The following is a 17,084-nucleotide window of genomic DNA, read 5'->3' as shown; positions in this document are numbered from 1 at the left end:
GGCTTTTAATATTTCCTGGTTGCGGGGGAGGTGGTCCAACCACACAGCAAGCTTTGCTTTCTAGACCATTGCCTTTATCCATCCCACTTCTGGGAGCCTTAATACTTCATTTTCTTCTCTGAGAGGGGATGTTGTTTAACTCATGTCTACCCCTCAGTCACTCTCCAAGATCTTCATATCCTGTTGGTCTTTACCCAGCCAGTCAAAAATAGCCATTCCTTCCTCTTGGGTCTACATTTCTGCTGTTACGGCTGAATGCCCTGAAGCTTCAGAAGATCTGGCTCGTATCCGAGGGTCTAGGTAAGTAAATCTACTGGGATAGTTCTCTCCCCCTTTCATCTTCCCCCTGTAGACCGTAAGGTCGTTGTGGGCAGGGAATGTGTCTGTTAACTCGCACTGTACTCCCCCAAGCACTTAGTACACCGAAGAGCACAGAGTAAGCGATCAATAAATATCATTGATTGATTACATGTTGGCAAACCATGGCCAGACCCCCAACAGGGGGCTTGGGGAGGGCAGGGAGAGAGAGGGTCTCCACCTCACATTAGTTCTGTCTGTCCCCTGCCCACCCCTTCCTGCATACCTGAGTGCTGGAGCCGAACTTATGGAAGGAAAGGAGAACTGGAGCAATTTGAAATAGAAAAATCACATGGGCTGCCTAACCAGTATAAGAACACAGCCAAGTTTGGTTGCTCAAACTCAATGTCCCGCTGACACTCCGATCCCATCGGCTCGGAAAGATGAGCTTCCCCCTAAGCATTCAACCCAAGACATGGGATTTGAGTCAGGAGGTTGGAAACATTCCAACTCTGGCATCATCTGGGCTACGGAGACGGCCCTGCCTCTGACTTCTCAAACCACAAACTGGGTCCAAGTTCAAGGCGATCTTTGTTCCGAGAATTTCGGGGTGAAGGTTGAAGGAGCGCTCCTGACCAACTCCCCGGAAGTTCTGGGCAGAAGGAGGAACAGAGGGGCCCACGCTGAAGTCTTAGCTGGTAGGACTGGAGTGTCCTTGTCCCTGGGAGTTCCAGGGTCCCGGTTGTGGGGAGGGGGATTCTTCCGCCTTCTGGCAGATCCCATGGGGTTGGCTGAGTCTGCCTTCCCATCCTGTAGGATGCTGAGAAGGTTAGCACTTCCTCACCAAGGACTGCTGCCTCAGGCAGCAAAACGTCCCCCCTTCCAATTATTTCCTATGAAGCTTCAATGCTTCTAATCTGGAGTGTTGAATTCTAATTTGCTCTCATATTGTTTGTGATTCATTCTTTCCATCCCACCCGTCTGCTCTCTCTGACTTGTATTTACCACATGCTGTATATACCCAGCATTCGATCTGCTGCTTTGCCCAAAGAACGCACTTCATAAATGCAAACAGTACCAAGAAAATAAAAATAATCCTCCTGAAAGACACAAGAGGCACCTTATTTAGTCTCTCTAGTCACCTTGTTGATACTGAACTGTCCCTCGAATCGACAGCCATCCCCATTGTTCAGGGGGATCTTCATCGAGTTATCAATGTGTCCCACTTCGTGTCTTCCCATCTCATCCTGGATGTCCAGCCCCACCACTGTGGAGACAAAAGACCACAGAAGAGCTGAAGGCAGGGCAACCCCTCGGTCGAGTTGCCCTCTTCAAGTAGCTAAAATCGCCAGAGTCAAGTGAGCAGACAAGAGTCCCAGAGAAAGGTGGGCCAACCGAAGAGACAAGGGGAGCCCCCTCAAGCGAGGTGAGGTCAAGCGGAACCCAGCTACAACTCTACTTTAGCTTGGAAAAGAGAAAACCAAAGTGGGGTTAAAAAAACCAGAAGACACCGAAGGACAGCGATGACAAAGGAAGGTCCAGGAGGCAAGGCAAGGACAAAGGGAGGGAGTTCTCTACCACAGGTGAGATTGATGGGGCGAGGGTCTCTGGTCCCACAGAAGAAACTGGTGGAAAAGGGCTGCAGCCTAGAAGGAAGGAGTGAAAGGAGCGCTCTTTGAAAAATTAGAGTTTCCTGTCACAATGTGGGCTGTTTCATAAGAAAGCCCCAGGAGGGGTTAATGGGAGTCCAGGCCAAGCATCCGCTGGGCGAGGTTATCAGCCCGTCAAGCGGCAAACTGGAAAGTCGCAGATGGTGGATTCTATCTCCAACTCCTCTGCTGACTTGCTGAGGAGCTCCATTTGGAAACTGTGAAATAGAGGATAACAACTGCAGCGCTTCACCCAAGTGGGACAGACCCCCGCGAATAAAACAAATGGAAAATACGCCGCGAAATGCATACCGCTCTAGAAATGCCAAAAAAAAGGCACGGCCCAAGGATTAGTTTTGAAGCCGGTGGAGGATCGACAGCTGGAAGCCGCTTAAGGGAAAGAGGAGGCTTTCGGCCTACCCCACTCTACATTAATCAAACAATCAGTGGTATTTGTTGAGTGTAACTGGGCAGAGCACTGGATTAAATGCTTGAGAAAATACAATACCATAGAGTTGGTAGACAGGCTCCCTGCGAACAAGAGTCTACAAGGGGAGATGGATATTAAAATAAATTACAGATGAGGAAATAATAGGGAAATCAAGTCACCTTTAAGGCCAACTACCGCACTGAAGACTACTGGGTTTTGTCTTGCCCATCTCCACTCCACTGAGGCCCTGGACTGGGCTGATGGGAGCTCGGAAAGGAGGACATATGATTTTTCCTTTACTCCTTCTCCCTTCTGCGTTGCCTTCTGCACTTGGGAGCTGTAACCTTTAAGCACTTGATACTCACCCCACCCTCAGCACCACAGCACTTATGTACAGAGCTGTAAATGATCTATTTATTTATTTTATGACATTTGTTAGGGCTTACGATGTGCCAGGTGCTGAATTAAGCTTTGGGGTTGATAACCAGATAAAAGGGTTGGACGAGGTACCTGTCCCACAAAGGGCTCACGATCTCAATCTCCATTTTACAGATGAGGTAACTGAAACACAAGGAAGTGACATGCCCTAGGTCATACAAGAGACAGGGGGCAGAGCCGAGATTGGAACCCTGGTCCTGGGCCCTCTGGGGTTGTGCTTTTTCCATTAGGCCTTCAGTCTCCCCGTCTAGTAAGCTCCTTGTGGGCAGGGAACTTGCCTACGGAGTCTGTTGTCTTCTCCCCCAAGCACTGGGTACATTGTTCTGTACACAGAAAGCACTCGATAAATACCATTGTTCGATTGCCTCCGGGGGGACCCGGGGCACGGAAGAACAGTCCTTTCCCCAGCCCCCGAGATTCCGTCAGAATGACCCTGCCCCGGCTCCACGACATCCGCTCCTTAACCAACGACCCCTGAAGGGTTTGTTTTTCTCGGAGAAAAATAAAGCCAACCTCTTTCAACAGCCCTGGCCTCCTGGCCCCACCCCAGCAATGATGTAATTCCCCTCAGTCAGCCCAAGACCAACAATGTGGATGAAGTCCTCATTCAATTTCTGATCTGATATTCCCCAAGGTTTGATTCTTGGCCATCTCTCCTTACAAGCCGGCGGAGAGGGGGAGTTATTGGCGTCGAAGGAAAAGCAGGCCGGCAGGGACACGACCAGGATTAGAACTCAGGGTGGGGAGTGGGCCGGGCTGCCGAAACCGAAGTCCAGGGTACTCACAGTCGCAGTGCAGGTTCGGTAAACTGATGTTCAGGCTGACGTCTATTTTGCCTCCGCTATCCTTATCCGGGTCGTCGACATACAGCTCGTTCACTCTGCGGAAAGATAAGCACAGGAAACCTTCACTTGTACGGACGGAGGCCTCGTAGCAGCTTTTTCACCAAGAAGCCTCTGCCACTCCGCTACGCCATTTCTCTTTGCCAAGATTTTCCCCACACTCCAGAGGTTGGTCCTGTCAAAGGCAAGACGGTTCCATGTGCTAACCTGTTAGAAATGATTTTTTTAAAAAAAATGGTATGTGTCAGACACAAACTGTGTGTCAAGCACTGTTCTAAGCCCTGGGGTCAATACAAGACGATCAGTTTGGACACAGTCCGTGTTCCACACGGGGTTCACAGTCCTCGTTCCCAATTTACAGATGAGGGAACTGAGGCTGAGAAGCCCAGTGACTTGCCCAAGGTCACACAGTAGAAAAGTGGCAGAGCCGGGATTAGAACCGAGGTCCTTCTGACTCCCAGGCCTGAGCGATATCCACTGGGCCACGTGTATCAGGCACTTACTCTGTGCCAAACACTGGGGGAAGATACAAGATCATCGGATCAAACACAGTCCCTGCCCGACACGGGGTTCAAGGTTTAAGAGATAGGGAGAGTAGGGAGAGTAGGTATCTTGCCCCGTTTTCCAGATGAGGAAACTGACACCCAGAGAAGTTAAATGATTTGCTCATGACTCCCAATACCACTCGTTCTTTCCCCTATGAAGAGACGACAGTGAGTTAAAGTAAAAATAAAGGAAACTTCAGCCTCGAGGAATCATTTGCTGCTCCCCTCACGACCAAGGTCCAGACCACTGTGTCCAGCATGTCACAGAGCCCTAGTGGAAAGAGCACGGTCCGGACCTGCGTTCTAACTCCAGATCTGCCACCTGTTTGCTGTGTGACCTTGAGCAAGTCACTTAGCTTCTCTGCGTCTCAGTTCCCTCATCTGCAAAATGGGGATTCGATACCTGTTCTCCCTCCTACTTAGACTGTGAGCCCCATTTGGGGCCTGATTATTCATTCATTCAATAGTATTTATTGAGCGCTTACTATGTGCAGAGCACTGTACTAAGCGCTTGGAATGTACAAATCGGCAACAGATACAGTCCCTGCCCACTGACAGGCTTACAGTCTAACCGATTATCTTGTTTCTACTCCAGCACTTGAGACATAGGAAGCACTGAAATACTATTACACTTAAATACAATTAAAAGCAGCATGGCTCAGTGGAAAGAGCCCGGGCTTGGGAGTCAGAGGTCATGGGTTGGAATCCCATCTCTGCCACTTGTCAGCTGTGTGACTGTGGGCAAGTCACTTCGCTTCTCTGTGCCTCAGTTACCTCATCTGTAAAATGGGGATGAAGACTGTGAGCCTCACGTGGGACAACCTGATTACCCTGTATCTACCCCAGCGCTTAGAACAGTGCTCTGCACACAGTAAGCGCTTAACAAATACCAACATTATTATCATCATCATTATTCTTTTTCTCTCTGTGTCAGAGGGAATTCCACTTCTAGAAGGGAGGCCGGAGTAGAGCTTCCACCCCTCTGCAGCATTAAGTCAGTCTTCTCCTTCGCCATTACTTCCGTGGGCTCCGGTCTGGACACAATTTTTAGGGGCCAGAGAGTTACAGAGAATATTGACAATATGGCCTCTTCCTCTGAGGAGCTCCCTCTCCAGATGGAGTGATGAGACCCAAGAGAAACAGCGAAAACACAAAAGATCCCGGAGGAGGGACCCATTCTTCCAAGCCTGGCACCAGCTGCCCAGGGCCCTCACTTCTTTTTGGCTCTAAAATCCGTGTGCACTGGCTCCACAGGGTGGCAGTGCCAACCGTCTCCCAACCTGGGTCGCACCGGCCTAGCTCGCTCTCTCTTAGAGCCCGGAATTCACTCAATCGCATTTATCGAGGGCTTACTGGGAGCAAAGCGACGTACTAGGAGCTTAAGCCCCGTACTAAGCGCTTAAATGGGGGCTTGCGCGTGCCGTGGTGGAGCAGGGACGGAGTTAGGGTATTCGGCCTCTCCCCTGTACTCAGTGAGGTGCAGATCTGACCACTGGACTCTCTTGGAGCCTCCACTCTTCTAAAAACTCAATCAATAGCGTTTACTGAGCAATTACTCCACGCAGAACGCTGAGAGCCAAGAGACGCATGGGAAGTAGGTTGGGGGTTGGTATGAGAGGAGCAAAGTGGGCGGGCTGGGGTCAGAGGGTATGAGGAAAGGAACAGGCACACAGACACAGGGAGCCAATCAATAAATTATATTTACTGAGTGCTTATATGTATGTGCAGAGCACTGAATTAAGTGCTTGGGCGAGTACAATTCAACAGAGTAGGTAGATACTTTCCCTGCCCCGACGAGCTTACAGTCTAGACAGGGAGACAGACATTGATATAAATAAATAGCGGATATGTACAAAAGTGCTGCGGGCTGAGGGAAGGGTGAAAATCCCAGTGTAAGGGTGATGTGGAAGGGAGTGTAAGCTCATTGTGGGCGGGGAACAGGTCCTCTCCCAAGCGCTTAGTAGAGTGGTCTGCACACGGTAAGCACTCAAAAAAATATGCTTGATTGAGCGGCAGAAGAGGAAATGAGGGCTTAGTCGGGGAAGGCCTCTTGGAGATGTGCCTTTAGTAAGGTTCTGAAGGTGGGGAAGGTGATCGTCTGTCGGATGTGAAGAGGGAGGGAGTCGCGCGCCAGAGGAAGGACGTGGGCTGGGGGTCGGGGACGAGAGAGCCGAGATCGAGGCACAGATTTGCGTTAGGGAGAATTCCCTATTTCCTTAAGGAATTAGTGCTGTGCTGGGATGACAACAGTCCTTTGGCCTCATTCCCTTGCCCAGCTCCGAGTCTGCCCAGGCCCGGTCAGTTCAGGGAAGGGGCAGACAGACCTGCCCGCAGGGCAGCTCTAGCTCTTGGGCCGTAGGGGGACTTCGGGAACTTCGGCTTCTCGCCGTAAAGTCACCGGGCGGCGGCAGGAGCAGCAACAGGATAGGTGGGGCGGCCTCCGCCTTTCGCTCGGGCTGGTCGCAGCCCGTCGGCCCAGGAACGGCGAAGGGAGGGCGGAGGATCCCCGCTGCGGCCGGCTGACTAAAAACCAACGAGCACGTGCCCCCCAGCTGCTCTGACCCTACAGTTCGGAGCTGTAGCGGAGAAAATGACCAGCTGGCAGGAGAATTACTAGGTCAACAGTGAGGTGGATTGTTTTCTCTATCGGCTGGATGCCTCTCCCCACCGCCCTTCGGCATCCCAGCTCCGCTCCCTGCTCGCTCACTCATCACCCAGCGGAGGGGGGCTGGTGAGAAACATACCGGGGGGAACTTCTGAGTGATTAAGGAGAGGGTCACCGAGCGCGGGGGAGGAGCGCGGCTGTCTCCTGAAAGCCGGTTGAGATCTTTCTGCCCGACGACTCCCCCTTCCTCCCGGGGCTGATTGTGTGAGTTGCACAGCTGATGCTGACTTCCCCCTCCTCCCCCCGTGCAATGCAGACAGAACCGGCTCTCCATATTGCTCCGGGAGTGAGCTCACCCAGGTGAGGTGGTAACCCTTGGGGGGAAGACAGCATGACTGCACCTGTCTGGGTCCCATGAGTGGCTCACCTACGTCTATGCCCAGCCCCGTCAGCCTAGGCTCCCCACCCTGCCGAGTCTCTGCTGAGCAATGAACGGGCAAGGCTGTGCCTAATAATAATAATAGCAACAATAATAAAGGTGCTTACTATGTGCAGGCACTGTTCTAAGCACTGAGGTGGATACAAGATAATCGGCTTCCCTGTCCCTGTCCTTCATAGAGCTCACAATCTTAATCCCCCTTTCACAGATGAGGGAATTTAGACCCAGAGAAGTGACTACCCCAAGGAGATGTAGCAGACAAGCGTTAGAGGCGGAACTAGAACCCGGCTCCAATGCTGTCCCCGCCAGCCGGCTCACAGTGGGGGCTACCAGTGCCCTGGCAGGGCACATTTCCAAGGCTCAGACGGAACCCGAAGTCCCAGCTCTGGCTTCAAGGGGCCAGCCTTGAAGGTGGGTGGGCTACATGAGACTCCCTTGAGGGTCTTACGTTCCAACATCCTCTAAGGCTCGCTCGTTTCCTGTAACTGTACCTTCTTTACGAGGGGACAAGCAGAGAGGCGGGAAGAGATCCAAAAATCTCCAAGGCGCAGCCTATTGAAAACCGACGGCTGCCGAGAAATTAAATCCAGGGGTCCCCAACTCAGACTCTCCCCTGACCTCCCCAGGTCTAACGGGGTGAGGTTTGGAGTCCGGAGGCCCGGGACCAAAAATGGGGGAAGTGAGTTGGCCAAAGGAGCAGGAGTGGATTCCCTGGGAATAGGTTCTAAGCTCAAAGTCCTGGGGGTGGCCAAAAACGACCAGGTGAACTTCAAGTCTCCACTGGGGTCAAGGACTCCAATTCCCAGCTGCTTCTCCCCCTCCTCCTACCCCACTCCCTAAAGGACAAAGCACCATGAGCGGGTGTCTGGAGCAGTTACGGGAGGACCGACAAGATTTGATGGAGGTGTGTTCGGCCTCGCCGGGGCCGGAGTAGTTACGTAAAGGGGAACACAGGCCGAGATGCCCAAGTCAGGGATTTTTTTTTTTTATCATAAGATCAGTTTGCTGCGCCAGAAATGTCTGTGCCTAAGCCTGAGCCACGGCTACCCCTCCGACTGGGCTCAGGCCAGGGAACAAAAACCATTAGGGTTCAGGCCGGGTCAGCCTCGGGCTCCAACCAGGCTACCTACATCACTGAGCCCTGATCTCCAGTGGGCACCAGCAGGATGCCGGGGGGGGGGGGGGTCGGGAAGGGGCGTGGAGGAGGGATAGAAGAGAAGCTCTCGCCTCCTCGGACGGTCCGAGGGTTTGGAGCCCATGCCGGAAGGCGAGGCCGAGGCTGCTGTGGGCCAGGCCCAGAAGATTCCGGCGGGAAAGGGGAAGAGGAAGCTGAAGCTGGGAGGGAGGAGAGAAAAAGGCTGATGAAAAGGGCAGGCTTGAGTTCAACCCCCTATAAGCCAGAGCCTCGATCCCTGTTGTTTGAAGGAAGACTACTGTGAACAGTTCTTCCTCTGGCCTTCTCTGTCCCTACCCCAGGCCCGCGCAACAACTTCCAAACCCTCAACCGGCCCTCAGGGAGTGCCTTCCGCTGCCGGCTTCCCTGCTGGGGTGGAGAGAGGCAGCCTGCCACGGCTGCCCAGGGGCCAGTAGGTATGGAACTAAGGAGCTTCCTGTCCGGTTCCCTTACTCTCTGCCAAGCACTGAACTAAGCGCTGAGATGGATAAGCAGATCAGACACGGGCCCTGTCCCGCAGGAGACTCACAATCTAAGAGGAAGGACGACGAAGAAACGGAGGCACAGAGATGTTCCGTGACTGGACCAAGGTCACACAGCAGGCAAGGGACAGAGTCACGATTAGAAGCCAGGCTTCCTTACTCCCAGGCCTGTGACCGCTCTAATAGGTGGCGGGTAAGAGGCGCTAGCAGCCGCTGTAGGGAGGCCAGCACGTCTCCAGCTCTCTTCCCCTTCAACTGCCCAGAACAGAAAACTCCTTGCAGAAACTCCACTACCACCATCTTTATTTATTGAGCACTTACTGTGTGCGGAGAACTGTACGAAGCTCATAGGAGAGTAAGTAGACGAGCTGACTTGGAAGAATTGGCCATAATAACAATAATAATAATAGTATTTAAGCGCTCATGGGAGAGTAAATGGACATGCTGCCTTGGAAGAATTGGAAATAACAACAGTAGTAATAATAGTATCGAAGTGCTTACTACGTGTCAGGCACTTTACTAAGCACCGGGCTGGATACCAGCAATTCAGGTGGGACACAGTCCATGTACCACATGGGGCTCACAGTCTCGTCGCCATTTTACAGAGGAGATAACCGAGGCACAGAGAAGTAGTAATAATAATAATAATTATGGCATCTGTTAAGTGCTTACTATGTGCCAAGCACTGTTCTAAGCACTGGGGTAGCTAAAGGTAGTCAGGTTGTCCCACGTGCGGCTCACGGTCTTAATCCCCACTTTAACGATGAGGTAACTGAGTCCCAGAAGAGTAAAGTGACTTGTCCAAGGTCCAACAGCAGATACATGGCAGAGCCGGGATTAGAACCCATGACCTCTGACTCCCAAGGCCAGGCTCTATCCACTAAGCCACGCTGTCTCTCTCCCCCTCTAGCCTGTAAACTCGCTATGGGCAGGGAATGTGTCAGCTTACTGTTATATTGTACTCTCCCAACCGCTTCGTACTGCCCTTTGCACACAGTCGGCGTTCAGTAAATAGGAATGAATGAATGGAAGAACTGGTCGGAGGAGAGGAGAGCAGAAGCCACTTACCTCCAAACCCCCAACAACTAAGCGTGGGATAGTGACAATATCAAAGACAGTCCAGACAACCGCAGGCCCCTCCAAGCATCTCCCCACAATTTCAGAACCCGCTCTCTTCGCATCCTCTCATTTGGGGGCCACCAGGCCCTGAGGCTTGCAGTCCCGGAGGGAGGGCGGGCAATCGGCCGGCACGCTCGGGAACACGCAAAGAGCAACCCTCTTCGGGGTTACAGAGGCCGACCCGTTTCAAGTCGGCAATAACTGTGTGAATTAAACATGGTCACCGGGAGGACAGGGCTTCCCACCCACCTCCTGTCAACACACTCCTAATTACCCCTGACACCATCATCTTAACAACGGCCGGCACCTCCAGCTCAAGGAGCCCAGGTTTTACCACTATTAAGCTCTGCCAACCCTTAATGAGAGTAGTTGTAAAATCTGGTAATAAATGCCTTGGATTTTGGTCACGCCGCTTCTCAGAGAGCCACCCTGCCACCAGCCCTGGGAACTGGAAGGGGCGAGGATTGTTATTCCCGTTACATAAATGGGAGTCATTAGACTGTAAAGCTCCCCGAGGGCAGGGACCATGGCTTCTACTTTTATAGTTCGTGCCCGAGGGCAGAGAGTACCATGCTCGTCACCCACGGGGGCTCAAGTACCAACTCTGTTTTATTGTACTCTCCTGAGCGCTTAGTTCAGGGCTCCGCACACGGTAAGGGCTCGATAAATATGACGGGCTGATGAAGATACAGAGTTTTTTGCCTGTGGTCCCTCAGACAACGCCAGGGCCCGGAGCCTCGGTCTAGCCACAGGATTGCCCTCCCTTCTGGGGAATAATAATAATGTTGGCATTTGTTAAGCGCTTACTATGTGCAGAGCGCTGTTCTAAGCGTTGGGGGAGATACAGGATAATCAGATTGTCCCACGTGAGGCTCACGGTCTTCATCCCCATTTTACAGATGAGGGAACTGAGGCACAGAGAAGTGAAGTGACTTGCCCATAGTCACAGAGCTGACAACTTCTAGACACCGGCGGCTGAGCCCTCGGGCCCAGGCCCGATCAGAGCACCGTGACCGAGGCCGCCAGTCATCAGCGAGGGGACACCGAGCACGCGCGGAAAGGACCGGGGTCCATCACGGGCAGCTCTGGACCGCGCCGCATAGCGTGAGATCCTGGTGGTCCCACGGCCAGGTGGCACCGGTGGCCGCGGGACGGAGTCGGCGCCCTCGGAGCCGACCGGGGCGCTCTCTCAGAATGAACCCATTAGCTCATTAGCTTGACAGTTGTTATTCTAGCCACCACACTTGACTGGAGTTAAAATGAAAGAATAATAATAATTACAACAGCGAGCGGTGACTTCATTCCCTTGGTGCACAACTTAACAGGAGGAGAAGGAGGAGGAGGAGAAGAAGCATTCCAAGTCCAGTGAGTAACCACCTCCTGGAGGCCCGCCTGCTGTTGCTGTCACCGCAGCTCTCCCACCCAAGAAATGTGAGGCTCAGTGCCCACGTCCTAGCCCACCCCACCAACCCCACTCCTACCCACCGGCAGCCCGTGGCCTGCAGTGGACTCGAGCTGTGACGTAAGGCCGCGTTTTTGTCTCTTTCAGTCTTCCCAGAGAGACGTCTACTTATACACATCCACTCCCCCCGCCTCCTCCCCAAATACCATTTTTGAGCTAGACTCCCACACTTGCTCATTGAAGGCCTTAACAAAAACTGAGTTTCTGGTCTGTATCAAGGAGACAGAAAATGGTGGCTTTCCTGCCTATTAGCTCCCTGATACCTGTTCCCTCCCGGTCACTTTTAAAATGATATTTGTTAAGCACTTACTTTGTGACAGAGACCGCACTAAACAGTCTCTGTACTGAGAAGCGGCATGGCTTAGTGGAAAGAGCTTGGGCTTGGAGGGGGTCAGAGGTTGTGGGTTCTAATCCCGGGTCCACCTCTTGTCAGCAGTGTGATTTTGGTAAGTCACTTAATTTCTCCGTGGCTCAGTTACCTCATCTGTAAAATGGGGATTAAGACTCTGAGCCCGTGGGACAACTGGATTATCTTGTATCTACCCCAGTGCTTAGAACGGTGCTTGGCACATAGTGAGCACTTAACAAATACCAACATTATAACTAAACGCCAGGATAGATAGAAACTGATCAGGTTGGACACAGTCCCCGTCCCACATGGGATTCCCATTTTACAGATGAGGTATCGGAGACACAGAGAGGTGAAGTGACTTACCCAAGGTCAAACAGTAGACAAATGGCAGAGCCAGGATTAGAATCCAGATCCTTCTGACCCGCTGGCCCACGCTCTATCCACTCGGCCATGCTCCTTCTCATCTCCTCTAAAATCCCCAATCCCCTTTTCACCCCCGTGTTCGAAAATAAAGTCGGCACCTTTGTTCCTCTCTCAGATTCCTTCCGACCCCAATCTCCTAGGACTCGCTTTCTCTCCCCTACTCCTCAGGGTTCCCTCGCCCACGCTCGTCGCTCCCTCCGTACCGCTTTCCCCCGTGCACTGCCCTGGCCGCGGCCCCGGATACGGGCCTCTTCACGACCAATCCTGCCGCTCGGCAGGGAGGGTTGTTGCTTCAAGGAGGGATTGGGGGCTGAGTCGCTTCTTGCTTTACTGCCCAAGCAGACTGCGCTGGAGGAAGCCGAGAAGGATGACATTCCCCCACCACATCGTCAGAGTCCGTTCAGAGATCGTGCACCCCGCCCATCAATCGATCAATCTTATTTATTGAGCGCTTACTGCGTGGACGGAGCAGTGTGAGGAGCATGCTGCCTAGAGGAAAGAGTACAGTCCTGGGAATCAGAGGACCTGGGTTCTACTCTCGGCTCTGCCACCTGTCCGGTGAGTGATTTTGGGCAAGTCACTTAAACTTCTCTGTGCTTCAGTTACCTCACCTGTAAAATAGGTATTAAGATTGTAAGGACGGGGGACGGGGACTGTGTCCAACCCGATTTGCTTGTATCTTCCCCAGCGCTTAGTAGAGGGCTTGGCACATAAACGCTCAACACATATCACGATTGTTATTATTATTACAGAGCACCGGGAGAGTACAGTACCACAGAGTTGGAATACTCGTTCCCTGCCCACACCGAGCTTAGTCTAGAGGGAGAGACAGGCGTTCAGATAAATTACAGCCTCCTCCATTAGTGCTTCCCTATGATAAAAAGGAGAAAGTCACACGGAGAAGTCAGAGATGGAGTCTAGCCTAATTCCCTGGCACGTTCAGCAGGAGATATTGCCAAACGCCAGACAGACCCAAGAACCGGTAGCAGCAGAACCTGTACGAGAGCAAAGCCCAATTGTGGCAGGAGCTTTGAGTGGCCAGACTAAGCCCGGAGGGCTGGCCCCAAACTGGCTGGGACTCCTAGACCTGGGAGCAGGGAGGAAAGCCTGCACCAGCAATGCCTGCACCAGCCCCTGAGGGCCTTTCCCCTCACACAGCCTAGAAATTTTCAGATCCATCTGGAAGGGGCATGGGCTCCGTTTGTGGGGCATCACTGCACTGGGGGGGGGGGGGCAGGAAATAATAATAATAGCATTTGTTAAGCCCTCACTATGTGCCAGGCACTGTAATAATAATAATAATGGTGGTATTTGTTAAGAGCTTACTAAGCGCTGGGAGGGATACAAGGTGATCAGGTTGTCCCACGTGGGGCTCACAGTCTTCATCCCCATTTTACAGATGAGGTAACTGGGGCCCAGAGAAGTGAAATGACTTGCCCAAGTCACACAGCTGACAAGCAGCAGAGCCAGGATTAGAACCCATGACCTCCGACTCCCAAGCCCGTGCCCTTTCCACCGAGCCACCCAAGTGCCGGGGTAGATACAAGCAAATCGGGGTGGACCGTCCCCATCCCACATGGGGCTCATAGTCTTAATCCCCATTTTACAGATGAGGGAACGGAGGCCCGGAGAAGTGAAGTGACTTGCCCAAGGTCACACAGCAGACAAGCGGCGGGGCCGGGATTAGAACCTATGACCTTCTGGCCCCCAGGTCCGTGGTCTATCCGCTATGCTATGCTAAGGGCCTTTCCCCGACTCTGGAACAATGTGAGGTGGGCCCTGGGGTTGGGCGCCAGTTCGACCCTTTCATCAATCTATCGGATTTATTGAGCGCTTTGTGTGTGTTGAGCATTGTATTAAGCGCTTGGTAGAGTGTGATACAACAGAGTTGGTAGGCACGTTCCCTGCCCAAAATGAGCTTACAGTTCAGAGGTTCACTTGGCACTTGTTTCTCCTGCAAGTTCCCCCACAGGAGAGCTGGAGGTAGGTGGGAAGAGGACAAGACCTAGACCTCACTGGGAGAGAACCACGCGCCAGGCCTTCCACCTCAATGTCACGGGACTTTAAAAGTCGGCGTGGGACTGACCGACCTCGTGCAGCTGCATCTCTGAAGAACCTGATAAACCCCTTAAATGACACTCCTTTTACAGTATTTCCGATGCAGATTAGTCCCCCGAAACCCCAGGGAGTCGAACGAGTCTGCTCCTTCTGGTCTCCCCCATTCCAAACTAGGGTGTGGTTGAGCAGAAAGATTCCTAGTTCCGCTCTGGGGAACCCCCTGCTGAACATCAGGGTGTTCACTGACAAGAGAGTGCTCTCATTGCAAAAAGAGGAAGAGGGGGGATGGGAGGGTCCGAGGAGGGTCTTGAAGATTCATTCACTCATTCAATAGTATTTATTGAGTGCTTACTATGTGCAGAGCACTGAACTAAGCACTTGGAATGTACAATAAGGCAAAGATAGAGACAATCCCTGCCCAGTGACAGGTTTACAGTCAAAAAATCGGGGGAGAGAGACGGACAAAAACAAGACAACATAATCACGGTAAATAGAATCAAGGGGATGTACACCTCATTAACAAAAGAAATAGGGTCATAAAAATCTATACAAATGAGCACAGTGCTGAGGGGAGGGGAAGGGGGAGAGGAGCAGAGGAAAAGGGGGCTTAGCTGAGGGGAGGTGAAGGGGGGAAGGGGGGAAGGGGGAGGAGGCAGAGGGCGGAGGGGGAGCGGAGGGGGAGCGGAGATGGAGCAGAGGGAGCAGAGGGAAAAAGGGAAGCTCAGTCTGGGAAGGCCTCTTGGAGGAGGTGAGCTCTCAGTAGGGCTCAAAAGTCTAAATCAAGCATGTATGCCTGTTGGGGAGGGCAGCAGTGAGAGCTCATTAAGACTGTAAGCTTGTTATGGGCAGGGAAAGTGTCTGCTAACTCTTCAGCTCCACCACCTGTCTGCTCTGTGACCCTGGGCAAGTCACTTCACTTCTCTGTGCCTCCGTTACCTCATCTGTAAAATGGGGATTGAGACTGTGAGCCCCCTATGGGACAGGGCCTGAGTCCAACTTGATTTGCTTGGTAGAGGGCCTGGCATATAGTAAATGCTTAACAAATACCACCATTATTATTATCATTATCCACTCTACTGTCTAACCGAGGACTGCTTCACATGCTCAAGCATCCTCTCTGCTTGTCAACTTATCAACTGCTTGTCCAGGGAGTTTTGTGAGCCCAGGAAAGGACAGGAAATGGGTCCGAGCTGATCGTCTGCATCTACCCAAGCACTTAACACAATGCTCTTGCATATTTGAGACACTCAGTACCAGTTTATTATCATTATTATTGTTCCTCATACTTTAAAAGCGGCCAAACTTTGGTTTTCGTTTCGCTTCATATCCACCTAACTCAAGGGCGCCAGTTATACTGAGGGAATGTGGCCATTATTGCCAACTCAGGGGCTCTTCCTGATGCCCCCACCAGAAGTCCAAACTAGGCCCGGAGCTGCAATGGACCGAGAGGAATGACAAGTGATGTTGTGGGGGATGGTACGGGGGAAGGGCTGGCAAGGAACGGCTTAATAGGTTGGCACGGGGCAGGAGACGGATGATGTGTTCATGTCCAGTGGTTGCCTATCAACCTCCGCTCCAAACAAAAACTCCTCACTCTAGGCTTCAAGGCTCTCCATCACCTTGCCCCTTCCTACCTCTCCTCCCTTCTCTCTTTCTACCGCCCACCCCGCACGCTCTGCTCCTCACCGTCCCTCGGTTTCGCCTATCCCGCCGTCGACCCCCGGGCCGCGTCCTCCCGCGGTCCCTGAACGCCCTCCCTCCTCACCTCCGCCAAACTGATTCTCTTCCCCTCTTCAAAACCCTACTTAAAACTCACCTCCTCCAAGAGGCCTTCCCAGACTGAGCTCCTCTTCTCCCTCTACTCCCTCTACCGCCCCCCTTTCACCTCTCCGCAGCTTAACCCTCTTTTCCCCCCATCTCCCTCTGCTCCTCCCCCCTCCCTTCCCATCCCCTCGGCACTGTACTCGTCCGCTCAACTGTATATATTTTCATTACCCTATTTATTTTGTTAATGAGATGTACATCGCCTCGATTCTATGTAGTCGCCATCGGTTTTTACGAGATGTTCTTCCCCTCGACTCTATTTATCGCCACTGTTCTCGTCCGTCCGTCTCCCCCGATCAGACCGTAAGCCCGTCAGACGGCAGGGACCGTCTCTATCTGTTGCCGACTTGTTCATTCCAAGCGCTTAGTACAGTGCTCTGCACATAGTAAGCGCTCAATAAATACTATTGAATGAATGAAGGAATAATCTAGTCCTAGGCCCTCTCTGCCTAGCCATCTCTCTGCCATCTCTTTTCTGTCTGACCAACCCCTGAGATATAAAGGGTGTGTACGGGAAGGAGGGGAAGGGGGGAAGGGGGAGAGAGACCTCTTCTGGTTTTAACTGAACCCTCTAAATGGGAGTCGAGTCCAGGGGTCAACCCTGAGACAGTCCCACCCCGTTCTGCAGAGGAGCAGCATGGCCTATTGGATACAGCAGGGTCCTGGAAGTCAGAAGCACCTGGGTTCTAATCCCAGCTCTGCAACTCGTCTGCTGTGTGACCCTGGGCAAGTCACTTCGCTGTAGCTCACTAGCATCATCTGTACAATGGGGATGAAGACTGTGAGCCTCAGGTGGGACAGGGACTGTGTCCAGCCTGATCAGCATGTATCTACCCCAGTGCTTGACACACAGTAACCGCTTAAATACCATCATCATCATCATCATCATCATCATCTCAGAATTCCCAAACCAGGACTGGCCAGCCCAGCCTGAAGTATTCCCTG

At 52.4% G+C, this 17,084-nt stretch overlaps 1 protein-coding gene across 1 annotated transcript in view; it reads right to left on the bottom strand.

The window, feature by feature from the left end:
• ERGIC1 (endoplasmic reticulum-golgi intermediate compartment 1) overlaps positions 1 to 17,084 on the bottom strand; it is an 82,025-nt gene that overhangs the window by 17,632 nt on the left and 47,309 nt on the right. The window contains exons 4-5 of the mRNA XM_029050525.2: positions 3,600 to 3,694; positions 1,440 to 1,564 (exon numbers count right to left, since the gene is read on the bottom strand). Coding sequence (XP_028906358.1) covers positions 1,440 to 1,564; positions 3,600 to 3,694 — 220 coding nt within the window. The remainder of the gene's footprint in view (positions 1 to 1,439; positions 1,565 to 3,599; positions 3,695 to 17,084) is intronic.

Source organism: Ornithorhynchus anatinus, chromosome X1, assembly GCF_004115215.2.
Source record: "Ornithorhynchus anatinus isolate Pmale09 chromosome X1, mOrnAna1.pri.v4, whole genome shotgun sequence".
Lineage (NCBI taxonomy): Eukaryota > Metazoa > Chordata > Mammalia > Monotremata > Ornithorhynchidae > Ornithorhynchus > Ornithorhynchus anatinus.
This window is presented reverse-complemented; position numbering and strand designations above follow the sequence as displayed.